General features: G+C 37.3%; 1 protein-coding gene across 4 annotated transcripts in view; it reads left to right on the top strand.

Annotated features, from left to right (window-relative positions):
• The window catches only part of TBC1D32 (TBC1 domain family member 32), a 182397-nt gene that overhangs the window by 127260 nt on the left and 35197 nt on the right, over positions 1-19940 (top strand). For all 4 annotated transcript variants that reach the window (XM_079939019.1, XM_079939017.1, XM_079939018.1 and 1 more), the window contains 2 exons: positions 8523-8606; positions 18940-19009. In XM_079939019.1, coding sequence (XP_079795145.1) covers positions 8523-8606; positions 18940-19009 — 154 coding nt within the window. The remainder of the gene's footprint in view (positions 1-8522; positions 8607-18939; positions 19010-19940) is intronic.

Raw genomic sequence — 19940 nt, 5'->3', positions numbered from 1 at the left:
AATTTGTTTCTAGGTATTTTTCGATTTCCTCTTTGATTTCTTAGTGATCTCTTGGTTATTTAGTAGTGTATTGATTAGCCTCCATGTATTTGTATTTTTTATAGATTTTTTCCTGTAATTGATATGCAGTCTCATAGCGTTGTGGTCAGAAAAGATACTTGATACAATTTCACTTTTCTTAAATTTACCAAGGCTTGATTTGTGATCCAAGATATGATCTATTCTGGAGAATGTTCCATGAGCACTTGAGAAGAAAGTGTAGTCTGTTGTTTTTGGATGCAATGTCCTATAAATATCAATTAAGCCTATCTTGTTTAATGTATCATTTAAAGCTTGTGTTTCCTTATTTTGTTTCATTTTGCATGATCTGTCCAATGGTGAAAGTGGGTTGTTGAAGTCCCCTACTATGATTGTGTTACTGTCGATTTCCCCTTTTATGGCTGTTATTATTTGCCTTATGTATTGAGGTGCTCCTATGTTGGGTGCATAAAGATGTACGATTGTTATTTCTTCTTCTTCGATTGATCCCTTTATCATTATGTAGTGTCCTTGTTTGTCTCTTGTAATAGTCTTTGGGTTTTTTTGTTTTTTGGGGGGATTTTGGGCGGGGTTTTTTTTTTGCGGTACGCAGGCCTCTCACTGTTGTGGCCTCTCCCATTGCGGAGCACAGACTCCAGATGTGCAGGCTCAGCAGCCATGGCTCACAGGCCCAGCCGCTCTGCAGCACGTGGGATCTTCCCAGACCGGGGCATGAACCCGTGTCCCCTGCATTGGCAGGTGGACTCTCAACCACTGCCCCACCAGGGAAGCCCTAGTCTTTGTTTTAAAGTCTATTTTGTCTGATAAGAGAATTGCTACTCCAGCTTTCTTTTGATTTCCATTTGCATGGAATATCTTTTTCCTTCCCCGTACTTTGTGTATGTGTTCCTAGCTCTGAAGTGGGTCTCTTGTAGACAGCATATATATGGGTCTTGTTTTTGTATCCATTCAGCCAGTCTATGTCTTTTGGTTGGAGCATTTAACCCATTTACATGTAACGTAGTTATCGACACGTATGTTCCTGTTACCATTTTCTTCACTGTTTTGGGTTCGTTATTATAGGTCTTTTCCTTCTCTTGTGTTTCCTGCCTAGAGAAGTTTCTTTAGCATTTGTTTTAAAGCTGGTTTGGTGGTGCTGCATTCTCTTAGAATTTGCTTGTCTGTAAAGGTTTTAATTTCACTGTCGAATCTGAATGAGATCCTTGCTGGGTAGAGTATTCTTGGTTGCAGGTTTTTCCCTTTCATCACTTGTTATATGTCTTGCCACTCCCTCTGGCTTGCAGAGTTTCTCCTGAAAGATAAGCTGTTAACCTTTTGTGGACTCCCTGTATGTTATTTGTTGTTTTCCCCTTGCTGCTTTTAATATTTTTTCTTTGTATTTAAGTTTTGATAGTCTGATTAATATGTGCCTTGGCGTGTTTCTCCTTGGATTTATCCTGTATGGGACTCTCTCCACTTCCTGGACTTTGTTGACCATTTCCTTTCCCATGTGAGGGAAGTTTTCAACTATAATCTCTTCATATATTTTCTAGTCCCTTTCTTTTTCTCTTCTTCTTCTGGGACCCCTATTATTCAAATGTTGGTGCGTTTAATGTTGTCCCAGAGGTCTCTGAGCCTGTCCTCAATTCTTTTCATTCTTTTTTCTTTATTCTGTTCTGTGGTAGTTATTTCCACTATTTTATATTCCAGGTCACTTATCTGTCCTTCTGCCTCAGTTATTCTTCCTTTGACTCATAGAGAATTTTTAATTTCATTTATTGTGTTGTTCATCATTGTTTGTTTGCTCTTTAGTTCTTCTAGGTCCTTGTTAAACATTTCTTGTATTTCCTCCATTCTATTTACACGATTTTGGATCATCTTCACTATCATTACTCTGAATTCTTTTTCAGGTAGACTGCCTATGTCTTCTTCATTTGTTTGGTCTGGTGGGTTTTTACCCTGCTCCTTCATGTGCTGTTTATTTCTCTGTCTTCTCATTTTGCTTATCTTACTGTGTTTGGGGTCTTGTTTCTCAGGCTGCAGGTTTGTATTTCCCATTGTTTTTGGTGTGTGCCCCCAGTGGCTAAGGTTTGTTTGGTGGGTTGTATAGGCTTCCTGGTGGAGGGGACTGGTGCCTCTGTTCTGGTGGATGAGGCTGGATCTTGTCTTTCTGGTCATCTGGCTCATGTCCAGTAGTGTGTTTTGGGGTGTCTTTGACCTTATAATGATTTTAGGCAACCTCTCTGCTAATGGGTGGGGTCATGTTCCTGTCTTGCTAGTTATTTGGCATAGGATGTCCAGCACTGTAGCTTGCTGGTCTTTGAGTGGAGCTGGGTCTTAGCATTGAGATGGATATTGCTGGGAGAGCTTTCACCATTTGATATTATATGGAGCTGGGAGGTCTCTGGTGGTCCAGTGTCCTGATCTCGGCTCTGTCACCTCAGAGGCACATGCCTGACACCTGGCCAGAGTACGAAGACCCTGCCAGCCACACAACTCAGAAGAAAAGGGAGAAAGAAAGAAAGAAAGAAAAAATAAAAATAAAGTTATTAAAATAAAAATTTAAGTAATAAAAAAAGAAAGAAGGAAGCAACCAAAGAAAAAACAGATACAACAATAAGAAGCGCTAAAAATTATACTTAAAAAAAAAAAGGACAGTCACAACCCTAGGAGAAACTGTAAAAAGCAAAGCTATACAGGCAACATCACACAAAGAAGCATACACATACACACTGACAAAAAGAGAAAAAGGAAAAATATATATCTCTATATTAAAAAAAAAGGAAGAGAGCAGCCAAATCAATAAGCATATCTACCAATTATAATAAATTCCAAATACTGACCTAATATAAACATGAGACCAGAAGCAAATTAGCTGCAGAAAGCAAAACCGAAGTCTACAGTTGCTCCCAAAATATACTAAAAAATATACAAAAATACTAAAAAAAAAAAAAAAAGGACAGGCACAACCCTAGGAGAAACGGTAAAAGCAAAGCTATACAGCCTGCTCTCTCTAACCAAAGGACCAGGAAAAGGGCAGTCTACCAAGGCAAAATTTGTAGATAGTGACCACTTTAATCCAGACAAACACCACTTTAGAAAATATTGCCAACAAGACTTGGGGTTCAGCCTGGACTTCTGTTCTCAGCTGCCAGTAATGAGGCACCCCTGCCTCTCCCTGGTAAGATGGTATCGGAGGAGACCTAGGTAGAGAGTTAGGAATTTCACCATCACCCAATGGTAATAAGGCCACCGTCTCTCCTTCCCCTCCACACATGTATTTGTTTCACACATGAAACAAATTTTAAAATACAAAGTGTCAGCAAAGAAATATATAAAGAAAACCCAAAAGGAAATTTTAGAACTGAAGAATTCCATTCCCAAAATAGAAAGCTCAATGGATGGGCTCAACAATAAAATAGAGGGGACAGAGGAAAGAATCAGTGAACTTGAAGATATTAAGAGAGGAAATAGACGGAAAAATTTTTAAAAAAGATTGAATCCAAAAGTCCTGTGGAACCATAACAGAAGATCTAACATTTGCATCATTGGAGTCATGGAAAGAGGTTGGAGCTACAAATGTATTTGAAAAAATGATGGCTGAAAACTTTCCAAATTTGGCAAAAGACCTAAGCCTGTGGATTCTAGAACCTCAAAGACCAAAAACCCAAAGAAGTCCACACCAAGACACAATACAGTTGACCCTTAAACAACACAAGGTTGAACTGTGTAGGTCTACTTATACACAGACTTTTTTCAGTAGTAAATACAGTACTAGATGATCTGAGGTTGGTTGAATCTGTGAATGAGGATAAGGAGGGCTGACTATAAATTATATTGGGTTGGCCAAAAAGTTTGTTTGGTTTTTTCCATAAGATAGCTCCAGTGGCACTTAGTTGTCTTTAACTTCATTCGAAACAATTTTGTTAGACTGTATTGTGACAGCTGTCACATCAGCGTGCATTTAAAAACAAAACTTATCAAAATTGATGAATTTTTGTGTAGCCATTTTCATATTGAAGATGAAAGAAAAAAGCCACATCTTCGGCTTTATTTCACAAAAGGTAAAAACCCAACCAAAATGCAAACAAAGATTTGTACAGTGTATGGAGAAGGTGCTGTGACCGATCGAATGTGTCAAAAGTGGTTTGCGATGTTTCATGCTGGAGATGTTTTTCTGGACGATGCTCTAGGGTCTGGTAGCCCAGCTGAAGTTGATAGCGATCAAATCAAGACATTAATTGAGAACAATCAATGTTATACCACACGGGAGATAGCCGACATAGTCAAAATATCCAAATCAGGCGTTGAAAATCATTTGCACCAGCTTGGTTATGTGAATCGCTTTGATGTTTGCGTTCCACATAAGCGAAAAAAGCCTTCTTGACAGTATTTCCACGTGAGCTTCTCTACTTAAATGTAATGAAAACATTCTGTTTTTAAAACAAATTGTCATGGGCAATGAAAAGTGGACACTGTACAATAATGTGGAACGGAAGAGATCGTGGGGCAAGCAAAATGAACCACCACCAACCACACCAAAGGCTGGTCTTCATCCAAAGAAGGTGATGTTGTGTATATGGTGGGATTGGAAGGGAGTCCTCTATTATGAACTTCTTCCAGAAAACCAAACGATTCCAACAAGTACTGCTCCCAATTTAGACCAACTGAAAGCAGCGCTCAAAGAAAAGCATCTGGAATTAGTCAACGGAAAATACATAATTTTCCATCAGGGTAATGCAAGACTGCATGTTTCTTTGATGATCAGGCAAAACTGTTAACAGCTTGGCTGGGAAGTTCTGCTTCATCCTCCATATTCACCAGACATTGCACCTTCAGATTTCCATTTGTTTTGGTCTTTACAAAATTCTCTTCATGGATCAATTTTCAATTCCCTGGCAGACTGTAAAAGGCACATGGAAGAGTTCTTTGCTCAAAAAGATAAAAAGTTTGGGGAAGATGGAATTATGAAGCTGCCTGAAAAATGGCAGACGGTAGGGGAACAAAATGGTGAATATGTTGCTCAATAAAGTTCTTGGTGAAAATGAAAAATGTATCTTATTTTTACTTTAAAAACCGAAGGAAACTTTTGGCCAACCCAATACATGATTTTTGACTGTGCAGGGGGTTGGCACCCCAATCCGCCCTTGTTGTTCAAAGGTCAACTGTATAGTCAAACTTCTGAAAATTTAAGACAAATCTTGAAAGCAGAGAGGGAGAAACAACACCATAGCTACAAGGGAAAATCAATGCAAATGACAGTGGACTTCTCCCCAGAAAAGATGGAGGACAGAGGAAGTGGCATGACATTATTCAAGAGCTGAAGGCAAAGAACTGTCAACCTGAGCTCTGTGTTTTTTGAAAGTAGCCTTCAGTAGCATTGAGGAAATCAATACATTCTCAGGTGAAAAATATGTCACCAGCAGACCTACCCTAAATAAAGGAATAAAGGAATTTTTCTACCTCTGTCATGTGCCTGCAACCTCCTGTTCATCTATAATTGTACAAACTTTCTTTTAAAAACAAGGAATGAATATAAACTACTTGAGAACATTGAGAAAAATAGTCTGTGCTTATAATTTGTATAAAAAGTGAACATAGTTGGATGTGGTGAGATTGTAAAGTGCTTGAAACACATTAGTAGAGTTCTGACTTCATGGAGGGTAGAGAGATGAGAATTGTAAGTTCTGAATACTGAAGTGTTCAGGAACAAACATCTGGTGGTTACATGAAGGATGGTGATTGGGAAAAAATTGCACGCATAATGTAATTGTCTTGTGATCTGGTGATGTGCCAGCAGTGATAAAAGATGAAAGAATTAAAGAGTGAATCCTGGAGAAATTTTGTATGTTTTCAAACATTGAACTTTTTGGAACCAGCTGCTGTTGTGATGGCAATGCCAAGGGGGAAAACAGTCAATATCCAAGTATCCCTGAATAAGCTGCCTTCAGTTTTTCCTCATCAGTAAAACCCGTGTCCTCTTTTATTATATACGTATTATAAACCTTGGTTTCATAGTCTACTAATGTCATAGTCCAACCCTAGGGAATAAGTATAATTAAAAGGACATCTCCTAATTTAAAGTCCTTTTGAAATTCCAGGTCTGTCATTTAAAATAAAAATCCATTTAAAACAATATTCTGAGGTTTACTTTCTGGATAGTAATATCCTGGAGTTAATTTACTCTTGAAGTTAAGAAATGTTTTATGTGAATTAATTTCCTTGAGTCACAGATAATGGAATTTTTAGTGAATTGACAGTCATACTGAGACAGCCACTGTAGTAATTATGCAGTTTAGCTACACTTACATTTGGTTAGTTAGAAAGATGATACCAGTAAATTGTAGCCATGGCTTCAATTACCATATATGGATTCGTTTTTAACATTGTTCCATGGCTTAGCTTATCCCTCAAAATATTTGGAAGTGCATAGTGCTGTTCATATGGGTTGCTGGGAAAAGCAAAAATATTGGAATCAGCAGAAATTCAGAACCTTCTCTAGGTAGTTCAGTGATGTCATCCTTATATAGGATGCATAGAATTACTTTATAAGCCTCCAATATATTGATCTAATAACATAATTTCATATTTCAAGATCAGTGCTTGCTGGAAAGTAGTATGCTTTGCAAAGTCTGCAGTTAGTCTGGTGACTCTTAAGTTTCAAATCATATTGTGTTTTAGCAGCTTCAAAGATGTGTATTTTGTCTTCACTAACATATGTTTAGCTGTCTGATGGCTAAACCTGATTTCAGGCATTGGATTCAAATAACTGTTCAGCAGTGTGCTGTGACTTTTCCCATTAACTCAGCCACTTTGCTTAAATCCATAATTTGTAACAAACATATGGTTGTGCTAAAATGAGAATAATTATAGTTGAGCTTTAAATGGACATTTCCACTTAAAATTTTTATATAATCTTTGTTACTAATGTATATCTCACACCTTATTAGGAATGATTGCATCTAAATTTCATCGACACACTCTTTCTGAAAAATTATAATCTCAAGAGACAGCATTAGGTGACTTATAAACAAACATGTAGAAGTTGAAAGCTCTCACCTAAGGGCCATTATTTACATATAGGTTCATAGAAAAAAACTTTTGAAAGATTTCTCTAAGAGTGGGAGAATTTGTGCCTATGTATGTGAAGATAGAACCAATCTAAACAAATATAAGTTTCAATAATCTACAATACTGGTGTCCTTTCTGATCCTCGACTATTGCATTTTCATACTTTTAAATATTCATTTCAACTTGAAATCAGAATATGAATAGAGTTCCATGAATAAAAAAATTCATTTTTATCTTGAGATATAGCTCAAGCTATATCATGAGATGTAGCTTGTTAGACCTATAGTTGTTGGAAAGCATATGTTATTCTTCTTTGACTTTACATTTTTGACATGTTGAACACTAATTTTCCTTCATGAATTATATCTTTAAAATGCACTTGGATGTGAAAAAGGGTGCATTCAGTTAATACAGGCCATAGTCAGAATCCTGAATATAACTAGGGCACAATTTTAAAAGGTGACTAAAACTTACTTTCTGTAAGTGTAAGCATATCAGTTACCCTCCAGATATATTTCTTTCCAGCAAAAATAATTCTAGATTGCATATTAATTATAATCCACCTGGTTATATCTATTTGGGAAGTAATATATGCAAATACTATGGCATTATTTATATACTATTACATTGACAGGCATCTTTTCAACTTTTCTTTAAATTAATAAACTTAGAGCAGTTTTAGATTCACAGCAAAGTTGAGTGGAAAGTACAGAAAGTTCTCACATACGTTCTATCCTTACATATGTACAACCCCTCCCCCCACTATCAACGTCTCACGCCAGAGGGGTACAGTTGTTACAACTGATGAACCTACACTGACATATCATTATCATCAGGAGTCCAAAGTTTACATTAGGGTTCACTCTTGATGTTTCACATTCTATGAATTTTGACAAATGTCATAGTAATGACACGTATCCACCATTGTAGTGTCTTACAGAAGAGTTTCACTGGCGTAAAACGTCTGTGCTCTGCCTGTTCATCCTTCTCTCTCCCCAACCCCTGACAAGCCTACTTTTGATCTGCTTGCCTTGAACAGATACTGTCTGTTGCAAAGTACATAAAACATATAATATGTCCTGCTTTGAAAGGGATGTGAGCTATGCATTGATTCTGGTCTTGGAGCTCACATGATTTTTTTTCTGCATGTGTGAATGATGATGGTAAGATATTATAGCCTAGTTTGTGATTTTTTTCTGAATTGAAATCATTTAGCAAATTCTGAAGTAATCCTTAGAGGATCTAAAGATAACAGATGATTCTTTTCCAGTTTTACATTGAATAGGTTCTCAGTGAAGCTATTAAAATTTAGTTTACATTGGAAACATTGTTATGAATATTAAAATAATGTTTTGAATTGGCCCCCCTAAGAGCATAACTGTGAAGAAGCTCTGATGACTTTAACATCCTAATTATTCTCTTGTTTATTACAGCTTTAGTAGAATTACTTGAAAAATTTGTCCTTCATCTCTCTGAAAGCCCACCTGAATGCTACTTCCCCTCAGTGGAATATACAGGTACAGTTTAAACATTTTTGTATTTTGGAAAGTGCTCAATGTGCAAATAGATAATGTTTCATAGAGGAGTGTAATTAGACACAAATATGCACAAGGTTTTTTCACCCTAAAAAATCTCTCCCTTTGTGCCATATACATTCCGGATATCTTTCAGTTTCTTCTGTGCAAATGTCTGGGTTTCCTTGTAACTTTCTAGCTTCGTTTTTGAGCTTTTTTTTTTTTTTTTCTGTCTACCCATTAAAAATTGTTTTTCCTTAAGGCAGTATCTTCCAATGTCTTTCACTCTTCTGTTTTTATCCACTAGGAGATGATTTCCTAGTGATCTCATCTGCTTGTACTGTTCTACCCACCTTATATATTGATAACTTCTAAATATAACTCTTCTACGCAAAGATCTATAAGCTTCATTCTCATATTTCCAGATGCTTAATTGGTAAACATCACCTGGATGTGCTAAAGAACCCTCAAGCTCAAAATGTCCACCTTCTCATACGTCACTGAGATACATCCTCCTCCTACACTGTCTATTTTTGTGGGCAGTGCAATCATCTGTCCATCTAAGCCAGGTTCCCCCCCCAGTCACCAAACTGTATTCTGTGTTCTTAATATAGCTCAAATTTATCTACTTATATCTATCTCTACTCTTCTTTATGTTAGTTTAGGCCACCATTACTTTTTGCCTAGGTTATTACAACATTCTCTTTACCTGATGTCTCTAACTGGAGTCTCATTTCTTTTCAGAGGTATTCTTTATGCTGCTTTCAGAGTGACCTGTGAAGTGTAAATCTGACCCGCTCTTTCCTCTACCTCTTAGAAGCTTACCATTGACCACTGCATACAGTTTAATCTTATTATCATAGTACCCAAGGCCTTATGTTACTCTTCTCCTTTCTTCTCTAGCATCATCCCTTTCTCTCCACGCCTCATATTTGTTTTTCAGGGGCACTAAACTATTAGCATTGCCAACCTCACCCTCTCTTCTCCAAATACACATTCATTTATTCAACAAATGGATATTTTCCTCTGCTGTATAATAGAACTGCTGTAAGCACTTGGACACATCAGTGGACAAAAGAGAAAAAAATCTTGCCTTTACAGAGTTTACCTTCTGATTGGAAGACAAACAATAAATAAGTAAAAAGATTCAGTATGTCAAGTGGTATGGTGGTAAGTGAGAAATGCAGAGCAGGGAAGGGGTCTAGGAAGTGCTAGTTGGGGGTGGCGGTTCCAGTGTTAAATAGTGTTCAGACCAGCAGAAATTGGGAGCAAGATACATGGATGTTTCCAGAGGGAGAGACTTCCAGCAAGTGACTAGGAAGGAGATTAGTACAGCTCAGAAGGAGTAAGGGGGAAGGATTGTTGGTGTTGAAGTTAGAGAAGAGAGGATGATATAGGTTTTTTGTTTTTTCTTTTTTTTTTTCTTTTGGCCACACTGCGTGGCTTGTGGGATCTTAGCTCCCCAACCAGGGATTGAACCTGTGCCCTCGGCAATGAAAGCACGGAGTCTTAACTACTGGACTGCTGGGGAACTCCCTGATCTAGGGTTTTTAAAGTCATTGCAAGGTCTTGAACACAGGAGTGACATGCTCTGATTTATATTTTTAAAAGATCACTATTGCTGCTGTATCAGGAAAAGACTGAAGAACAAAGGGCTAAAGCAGGGAGATGAGTTAGGAGGCTATTGAAAAGATGAAATGGCAGTGGCTTGGATGAGGATGTCAGTGGAGTTAGAAGTACTTGGATTCTAGGTATATATTGAAAATAGGACCAACAGAATTGAGTAACAGACTGAATATGGGGTGGGAGAGAAAGGAGTCAAAAGACCCAAGTTATTGATCTGAGCCACTGGAAGGATGGGATTACCAAACACTGAGATAGCGAAGAATGGGTAAAGAATAGGTTTCAGAGAGGAGATTAGGAGCTTGCTTTTATGTTATGTTTCCAATACTTATTACACATTTAAGTAGACATGCTCTGTACATGTTGGCTGTTTGAATCTGGAACTTAGGGAGAAGGTAGGGCTGAAAATACAAATTACTAAATCATCAGCTTAGTATATAAAGCCAATACACATCTCTTTGTCATGTTTTTCTCATATTCTGACTTAATGTCAGACTTAAGTCTGACTTAATGTCAGAATCACGTGACAGCACACTCCTGTAAGGTAGTTTCCTTGTCTTACCTGTCGTATCCTCTGCACCTAGAGTAACAGTGCCAATAAATGTTTGACAAATAAAGGAAAAAATGGGGCTTCCCTGGTGGCGCAGTGGTTGAGAGTCTGCCTGCCGATGCAGGGGACACGGGTTCATGCCCCGGTCCGGGAAGATCCCACGTGCCGCGGAGCGGCTGGGCCTGTGAGCCATGGCCGCTGAGCCTGCGCGTCCGGAGCCTGTGCTCTGCAACAGGAAAGGCCACAACAGTGAGAGGCCTGCATACCGCAAAATAAATAAATAAATAAAAAATGAAGGAAAAAATGGATAGAAGAATGAAGGATAAAAGCTTTGTATACTGTGTCAACCAGTTGGTTTACTCTATTGTCTGTTCAAATTAAAACATTTAAGATTTCTGAGCATTGATTCATCTTGTGCCTTAGGACAATGAATTTAGTAACTGTGTAAAGGGTGAAGAACTAAAATTTCCCAAAGGTGAATATCCAGTGCCTGGGGCTCAGTAAATGAAGACACAGTGAAGAAAAAGCAGAGAGGTAGCATAGGCTCATGATAATAGATCATCATGGGATATTGCCGCTCTTCCTCATAAGGGTAACATGACTTTTCTGTTTGCTAAAGAAACCATCCTTCAAATATGTGTTATTTATTCAAGTTAGACACAATGTGTCAAATCTCCATAAAAAGAAAAAAAATTTTAAAGATACATTTTCAGTCTGGCTCAGACTAATTTTTTTATCTCTTGTTATTCATCACTGCCCAAATACATCCTGTGCATTCATATCACTGAACCTTTGTTCCTACTGTTGCCTCTGGATAAACCTTTTCCTCCCCATGGCACCCATATGATAATGTCCAACTGCACTGTGAAGTTGCAGCTAGAATGTCACCTACCTTCTTATTCCCAGTCAGAAGTCCCTCCTCTGTGCTCCTGTTGCATTCACATTAAACTACCATTTTGATATTTATTATATTGCATATGGCTAATTTAAATGATTTCATTAGGTCTCAAATGCCTCTATCTTTAATATGGCATTGGAGATATTTTTATTGGATTACATATCCATACTGTCACATAGCGTCCATATTTACACAGTACATTTGTATAACAATCCTAAAGCTATTGGGATTTACAAAAATACATAGGAACATGTACCTAATTAGATCATAGTGACATCTAATGCAGATTTGGGAAAGGGATGAAAGTGATCCTAAGAAAATGAAAGCAAAGAAATGAGAGGAAAATACAAGGCAGAATTAAACAGAAATTAAGGTAGGCGAAGGGAATTGGTAACTATTGACCACTGCTTGTGAATTAAATAGAGTGCTGGGGCACCTGATGTGCATTATATCATTCAACCCTGTAACTACAGTTGCCCCTTGAACGACATGGATTTGAACTGTGCAGGTCCCCTTACAGGCAGATTGTTTTCAATAAATACATACTACAGTACTACCAATCCATGGTTTGTTGAATCCTTGGATGCCGAACTGAGGATAGAGAGGGCCAGCTGTAAAGTTATACTCGGATTTTTGCCTGCATGGGGTTGGCGCCCTAACCCTTGTGTTGTTCAAGGGTCAGCTGTACTCTCTGAAGTAGGCCTACTCATCACATTTAAAATCAGGAAACTGAGGCTCAGAGGGAAGAAAAGAAAAATTGTCAAGAGAATTTTGAGGAGAAGCATCTGTGAAGAAAATTACAACTTTATGAACAAACCTTAAAAAGAGTGTGAAAAACATACAGGGATTAATGATCAAGTCTGTGAGTAAGAAAGGAAACAAGAAGTGGTGATCATGGAGATTTGCATGGCCAAAGTGGGTATCGGGCTTCCCTGGTGGCGCAGTGGTTGAGAGTCTGCCTGCCGATGCAGGGGACACGGGTTCGTGCCCCAGTCCGGGAAGATCCCACATGCCGCGGAGCGGCTGGGCCTGTGAGCCATGGCCGCTGAGCCTGCGCGTCCAGAGCCTGTGCTCTGCAACGGGAGAGGCCAGAACAGTGAGAGGCCCGCGTACCGCAAAAAAAAAAAAAAAAAAAGTGGGTATCTCTCGTCTTCAGTATGATGGTCTTCAAATTCTGCAGCTCTCTTTGGCACATTGTTCTATTGGGTCGTATTTTCTATAGATAATTTAAAATTAACGTTATGTTGTATATGTTATTTAAATACTCAACAAGGCTGATTGCTCAGTGTGCATGCATTTACTACCCTCTGTTATATTTCTAAATTATGCTGAGGGAGATCTCAGATGTTGGCTTCGTTGAATGTATTAACTAGACAGATAAACCCTGAATGTGAATTTAAATTCTTTAAAGGCTCCAGCAGAACAGCTATCCACTGGCGTTGTAGAGCACAGATGAAAATAAAGTAGCTTCCTGTTGGTTGATTGTTATCCTTTATCATTTACTTTTTGGCTGGTGGAACAGTGGTTTGCTATTATAAAATTTCACTCTATTTACTTTAAATAACCAAAAACCATGTTTTGATATAAAAGATGTTTCAAAGCAGACACTGGATAGATATATTCAATGTTTTTTCTTGTTTCTTGAAATGAGAAATTGATTGGCTTCTTAAAAATGACAGCTTGCTAAACCCTAAGGTAGCTGAAATTAGAATAACACAGTCATCCATCTGGTGTTAGCTCCCTCAGGATTTCAATCCATTATAAAATTTGCAAATTCTGGAAAAATCAAATTAGTTTGGCTGTTTATCACCTTAAAGAAAGAGGACAAACAGATAAAGTTCTGCACACTTGCAGTTTGTAACTCCATACAAGTATCTTTCCAAATCCTAACAGACATTAAGCATTTGTCAGCTCATTTCCCTGGGATGAGTTGGAGATTTTTTCCTTCTGCAGTCGCTTCTTTGAAATGATAAATTAAGTAGTCCTTTCAGGGTGGTAAATATTTTAATTTTATCCTTTTTCTCTTTATGTTATTAATCAAAAGATTGGAAAAAATATCAGAATATCATTGTTTCACCTTTTGATTAATATATACAGTTAAATATCCATTATACTTCCTTTGGGTATTCAGCAAATATGCTCTTTTCTGTTTTGCATTTATGGAGCGTGTTTGTGAGTATGGTCAATAATTGGCAAGGAGGTATATAATATGAATGACCCTGTCCTCAAGGAGGGGAAATAGGACATATACCTAAAATGATGAATTAAATAATTTGCATCATATAGTAAAATAGAAAATAAAGAAATGGAAAACTGACATTTTTCAGCTGGCTACTTTGTTTCAGGCAATGTGCTAGAGCCTTTAAGTATGCTATTTGAATTGAGGTTTTGTCAAATGAGGGATTGTGTGGTATGTGCCACAGGTGTTCAGTGGAAAGAGTGACTAGTGTTGACTAATGCCATTATGGAAGATTAGGGGAGGAAGCAATGATAGAGCAAGAGGAGTGGCACTAGTGCAGCCTCCTGGGCTATTACAGCTGAAAGAAATAGGAGAGGCCAAGAGTCTTGCAGGCAAGGGCAATTGTATAATCAAAGACGTGGAAAAGAGTAATGCTTTTCTCCAAATAGTGCTGACTATATCACGTAGGATGCTGAGACTTAGGCTAGTTTACTGGTCATAAGGAATTAAATTTTATGGCAGTAAAAATTGAATAAAATGGATAGATAACAACCACATGTTAAAAAAGAAGCAACAGAACCTTCAGGCTTACTTTGGGGAAGGAGGAAGGTAGGAGGAAATGGACTGACTGGTTGGTTTCTTTGGGTGGTGAGAGTTCTCTGGCTTTACTACTGATATAGCAGGGCTTCAGGAGAGTCAGTCAATAGCCAAGCTGTAACTGCTTCTCTAATACTGGATTTGTCCCCCAGTGGAGATATGGTTTACTATTCTGAAAATGTATTTAGTTTCGCACTATTAGCCAAGTGCCAGGCAGAATAGATTTAATTTCTTCTACCACTGCTCTGTGTGCTAGCTTTCCAAATTAAAAGTAGAACAGAATGTGTTACCAAAGTGAGTGATTTCAGTCAATATTCAGTTAATTTTTTCAACTCATTTTGTTTTGAGACTATTATATTTATAATTAAAATGATTGGTTATTGCAAATAATTAATGCTGAGATTGAATTAGGCATTGTTGAGTAGGGTAAGTCTGATGCTATAGGTGTCATTGTTTGGTTGGCCTTTATTCAGTAACTTATTGTGCTTCACAGTGACTCTGGGGTATCCTTTTGTTTCTTGATTTCAATATACAGAAAATTGTTTGTTTGTTTATTTATTTATGGCTGCATTGGGTCTTCGTTGCTCCATGCTGGCTTTCTCTAGTTGTGGCGAGCGGGGGCTATTCTACTTGGCAGTGCACTGGCTTATTGTGGTGGCTTCTCGTTGCAGAGCACAGGCTCTAGGCGCGCAGGCTTCAGTAGTTGAGGCTCGCGGGCTCTAGAGCACAGGCTCAGTAGTTGTGGTGCACGGGCTTAGTTGCTCCTCGGCATATGGGATCTTCCCAGACCATGGCTCAAACACATGTCCTCTGCACTGGCAGGTGGGTTCTTAACCACTGCGCCAGCAGGAAAGCCCCAGAAAAAAATTTTAAGTTCATATCTATTTCCATCTCCACCTTGCTTCTAGTTTGATACGTAAAGCACAATTTTTGTTGTTCATTGGATGTTTGTTCATTTATTCATTCATCTACTCATTCATTCACTCAATGTTTGTTAAGCACTTATTACATATCCCACACACTATTGTGCACATTTCAGTAAATCACTGGTTACCAGTGATGCATCAGAGTCCCCTGAAAACATCCATTTTTATCATTAAATTTTACTTAATCATTTTGCTCCATCAATTTTATTTCTGAAGATTTTAATTTCTGCTTCATAAGTTGTTTTTAGTCCAGATTAAATGTAACAAAGATTATTTCACTGAACTTTTGTAGCCCAAGATCCATTTCTACTTGTCAGGTTGTCATATTGTATGTCAAATACAGATTTAAATATGAAGCCTCTTTTTTAATATATACCTGTGAACCATTTTCTGACTTCATTACTGCTTCAAGAAACTTTTCATTTCTTCTTTTTCTAACGGAATTTTATTCACTCTCAAGTCACCTACATCTGTATCAGATTAGTGATTTTTTGAGTGGATATTTGATATTTGTTTTGGTCTGCTTAATACCTCATATATTCTCCTTTAAAAGTCTTTTTGGAGATTTAACTGATACCTTCTTTAAAGTGAAATGTGTGGAGCAAGGTATCACTGTCCAATTACAACTGTCTCTAAAGTTCAGTTTTATTCTTTAAGTGTGGATCTCAACTTCAATGCACAAGAAGTAAGCTGTAGAGGTCTTCTAAAAAGACAAATGACTGAACAGTCACCTTCCGCAATCTTGTTCAGTAGTCTGGAGTATTTATGTTCACTTTTAAAATGCTCCTCCGAGGATTTTGATATACAGCCGCAATTGGAAAACATTATCTGTTGAAATGTGCAGAGTTAAGTTTTTACTCTGAAGGTACAGAATCATAAGCTTTTAGAGGGAATGGACTTGGGAAATTATTCCTACAACATCAGGAAACTTATCTGTCATCTCAGGCCGACAGCTAGGCCACTCTGGAAAGACGCTGTTCTTCCATGGTGAAGAACTAAGAACTTGAACCTTATGTAAATATTCAGTGTCATAGTCTTTTTGGGCAAATTCTCTCATCTTGATTCTTAACTTTATTCCATTCTTTACTGTAATGGTAGAAGGTACTCTGATCTATAGAATCCATGACATTGGGCATGCCCATTCTTAGCACTCTTAGTTCACTGCATACTTCTCCTCTATTGTGAAGATATCTATATGTATTCTACTTTCCAAAAGGGAAACATAAGTATTATTTTAAGCATACAAATCTACATATTAACAAAGATATTTCTTATGCTTAATAATCTAATTTTATGTGTACTACATTCTAAGTGTTATCATCTAATGTAACTTAACATTGTCTGGTAGTAGCTTATAAAATCACTTTCGTCATTATATCACATTATGATAGTTGATAAGTAGGTCTGTTCCATGGCTTTAGCAATATATAAAGTCAATGTTTATTTTATTGAAACTATTGAAATTTTGCAAAATCAGCCAACGTCACTGACACTACAGCACTAAAGTTTTACATTATTTAAACTTAGGAAACTAAGAACTTGAAATTATGGTGAGCATATGAATGATGATTAATAGTTTTAAATATTCGTCATTATTTTGTGAGTGAGAATAATTTGTGGTATATGTTTTAGTACCAAGTGATAGAAACCCAAATCAGACTTTTTTCTTTTTTTGTCTAAGCAGAAAAAGAGGCAGAATCATTGGCTCATAGTATTCAGTAATAGTGTAAAGCTGTCCTTAGCAATTTGTCTCCTTTCTATGTCTCTCCCTTTCCTTGTATTGAATATATTGGATTCATTTTTCTCTACTGGAGACACAGAGTACTCATAGCCCTGTAGTTAAAGGTGAGGGCATTGTGGGGGAATACCATCTTCACGCTAGTTTGAAAAATCTGGAGAAGACATTGCTCAGCCTGTTGCTAGGAGAAGGACAAAACTGGTATCCTTCTTCCTTAGGGACAGAAGGTACATCTGTTAGCAGAGTAAGAGTTATGAATAGCAAGAAATTCTAAGCTATATGAACTGTAGCTTAATTGCTATCATTATAGGTGAAATTCAGCAATATTGCTGAGATCGTATTCTGATCTAGATAAGTAAAACTCAGATGTAGCTTATCAAGAAATTAACTGACACCTATCTTTTAAATTTTTTATTTATTTTTCTTTAAGAAATCACCCCTCTAGGCTAGATAGGTGACCAACCAGCCTGGTTTGCCTGGGACTTTGAGGGGTTCCTGGGGCATGAGACTAAGTGCTAAAACCATGCAAGTCCTAGGCAAACTAGGAGAAGTAGGTTACCTTTACCAAGAGTGCTGAAAGATGAATTATTGTTGCTTTAAAGAGTAGATGTTTGATAACTGTGATGTTTACTTTGTTCTTCCCTATCTCTGCAGATCTCAAGGCTACCCATATTTTAAGGTTCAGTTTAAATGCCACTTCTTCCCAATCTCTGCCTCCTGTGAATTCATGTAATTCTTTATCTGTACCACTCTTGTTCCACTTTGTGCTTTAAAACATCTTTGTCAGAGTTATCTATATACACATTTTATCTCTGACACTACAGGCAAAGTTCTTTTAGGGCATGATGTATGATTTATCTTTTATCCCTCATAGATTCTAGCGTGGTGCTCCACACTTTATAAGAAGGGATTTATTAAAAGTAATGAATAAATTCATGAGTTAAGTAGGTATATTGTTAATAATATGAGATGTACCAGTGTGTAATGGGAAAAAAAAACTGCTGATACAGAATTCAGAAAACCTAGCTTTTGCCCCTCCCTATCACTAGATAACTCTGTGATTTTGGACAATTTCCTTATTTGTGTGTGTGTGTGTATCTGCACACACACTGTGCACACACTATAGTTTCTTCAGGCAAAAATTGAAAGTTTCAGCTAGATCCCCCTTGTTATCTAGTGATGCTTTTGAGTGTTCATGCTTAATTTGGTCATCCAGTGTTGTCAAAGACTAATCCAAACTTTCAGCCTCTCCTGTAGTCCTCTGTACTGTACAACCCCTTCACTTTTGGTAGATGATCACACTTCATACCTCACAGAGAAAATCTGCCTGCGGGAAGAAACTTGTTCAGTCCACCCTCATACATTGCTGTATGTTATATGTAGAATAATATCAATTATTCCTTCCTGACACTCACGTGTAAATCTTTAAGAAGTAAACAGACATACTTATCTATATTTGTAATTCAAAATCTTATATATGCATTGCTTGATGAAAGTACAGTATTCTAGACCATTTTTGTGTTAACAGCTTTTGTGTCCTGAAAACCAAGTAAAAGTAGATTGCTTTAAAACTATGATTATTTGTTTTGTACTTAATATACTTTTAAATGCTTTTTTTAAGAGAAAAGGTATTTTGTAAAAAGTTTCCTGTTAATTCCTTTGAAAAATGTAACTGACAGCTCTTAAAAGAACAGGATTCATCAGTGTGTTTTCAAAATTTACATTAAAATATGTAAAAATATTGCTTTCATCAATTTTCAATTAAAATGTGATTATTATGCAGAGTTTTATACATTTTTATAACCCAGTGTTCTGTTGTTTATAGCTACTGATGCAAATGTGAAGAATGAAAATCTTTCATCTGTGCAACAGCTTGGCGTTAAAATGACTGTCAGGTATATTACAGGGAAATATCTCCCTGTGCATTTCTAGAATTTGTTTTGTCTAGCTGATGTGTGCTTAGTAGTACTTAATTTAAAAATCAACTATTTTGTATGCTTTAAATGCAGAGTTTGTCATTCAGAAAATAATAACTTTGTTTTTAGGATATTGGCATATGATTGAATTACCCTTGCAGGTAAATCAGTTACAGTTCATTACTACTTCATAGGCTAACTACAACGTATTTAAGTCTCTATGACTGTCAGGTTTTTTCCAAAAACAACATTTTAAAAATCAGCACCTTGGTAACACAATCATACCATTTTCTAAAATATGTTTAGTTTTTACTGTCAGGATATAGTTATGAGTACAAAAGTACCTTAATGTAGATGCAGAAGTTAAAATGAATAAACCAGTTATAGTAGTTTGAATTTTTTGTACTGAAATTATAATTTTCAAAAGAAATGGACAAGCGGAACAGACTGGGAGTTAAGGTCTGAGTCCTTGAACTCCTCTTTTTCTTGATTATTACATGGGAATCTTGATAGTCCCATTCTGTCTAGTTCATTGGCTCATCTTCAGAATCAAGTGTAAAAAAGATGCATGTGAAAGCTTTTAAAAAAGACTGTTTGGGGCTTCCCTGGTGGCGCAGTGGTTAAGAATCCGCCTGCCAATTCAGGGGACATGAGTTCGAGCCCTGGTCCGGGAAGATCCCACATGCCGCGGAGCAACTAAGCCCGTGCTCCACAACTACTGAGCCTGTGCTCTAGAGCCCACGTGCCACAACTACTGAAGCCCATGCACCTAGAGCCCATGCTCCACAACAAGAGAAGCCACCGCAATGAGAAGCCCGCACACCGCAAGGAAGAGTGCTCCCGCTCACCACAACTACAGAAAGCCCGCGTGCAGCAACGAAGACCCAACACAGCAAAAAATATATATATA

This window comes from Stenella coeruleoalba, assembly GCF_951394435.1.
Source record: "Stenella coeruleoalba genome assembly, chromosome: 12".
Taxonomy (NCBI): Eukaryota; Metazoa; Chordata; class Mammalia; order Artiodactyla; family Delphinidae; genus Stenella; species Stenella coeruleoalba.
Note: the sequence above shows the minus strand (reverse complement) of the source record. Positions and strands in the feature narration are given on the sequence as shown.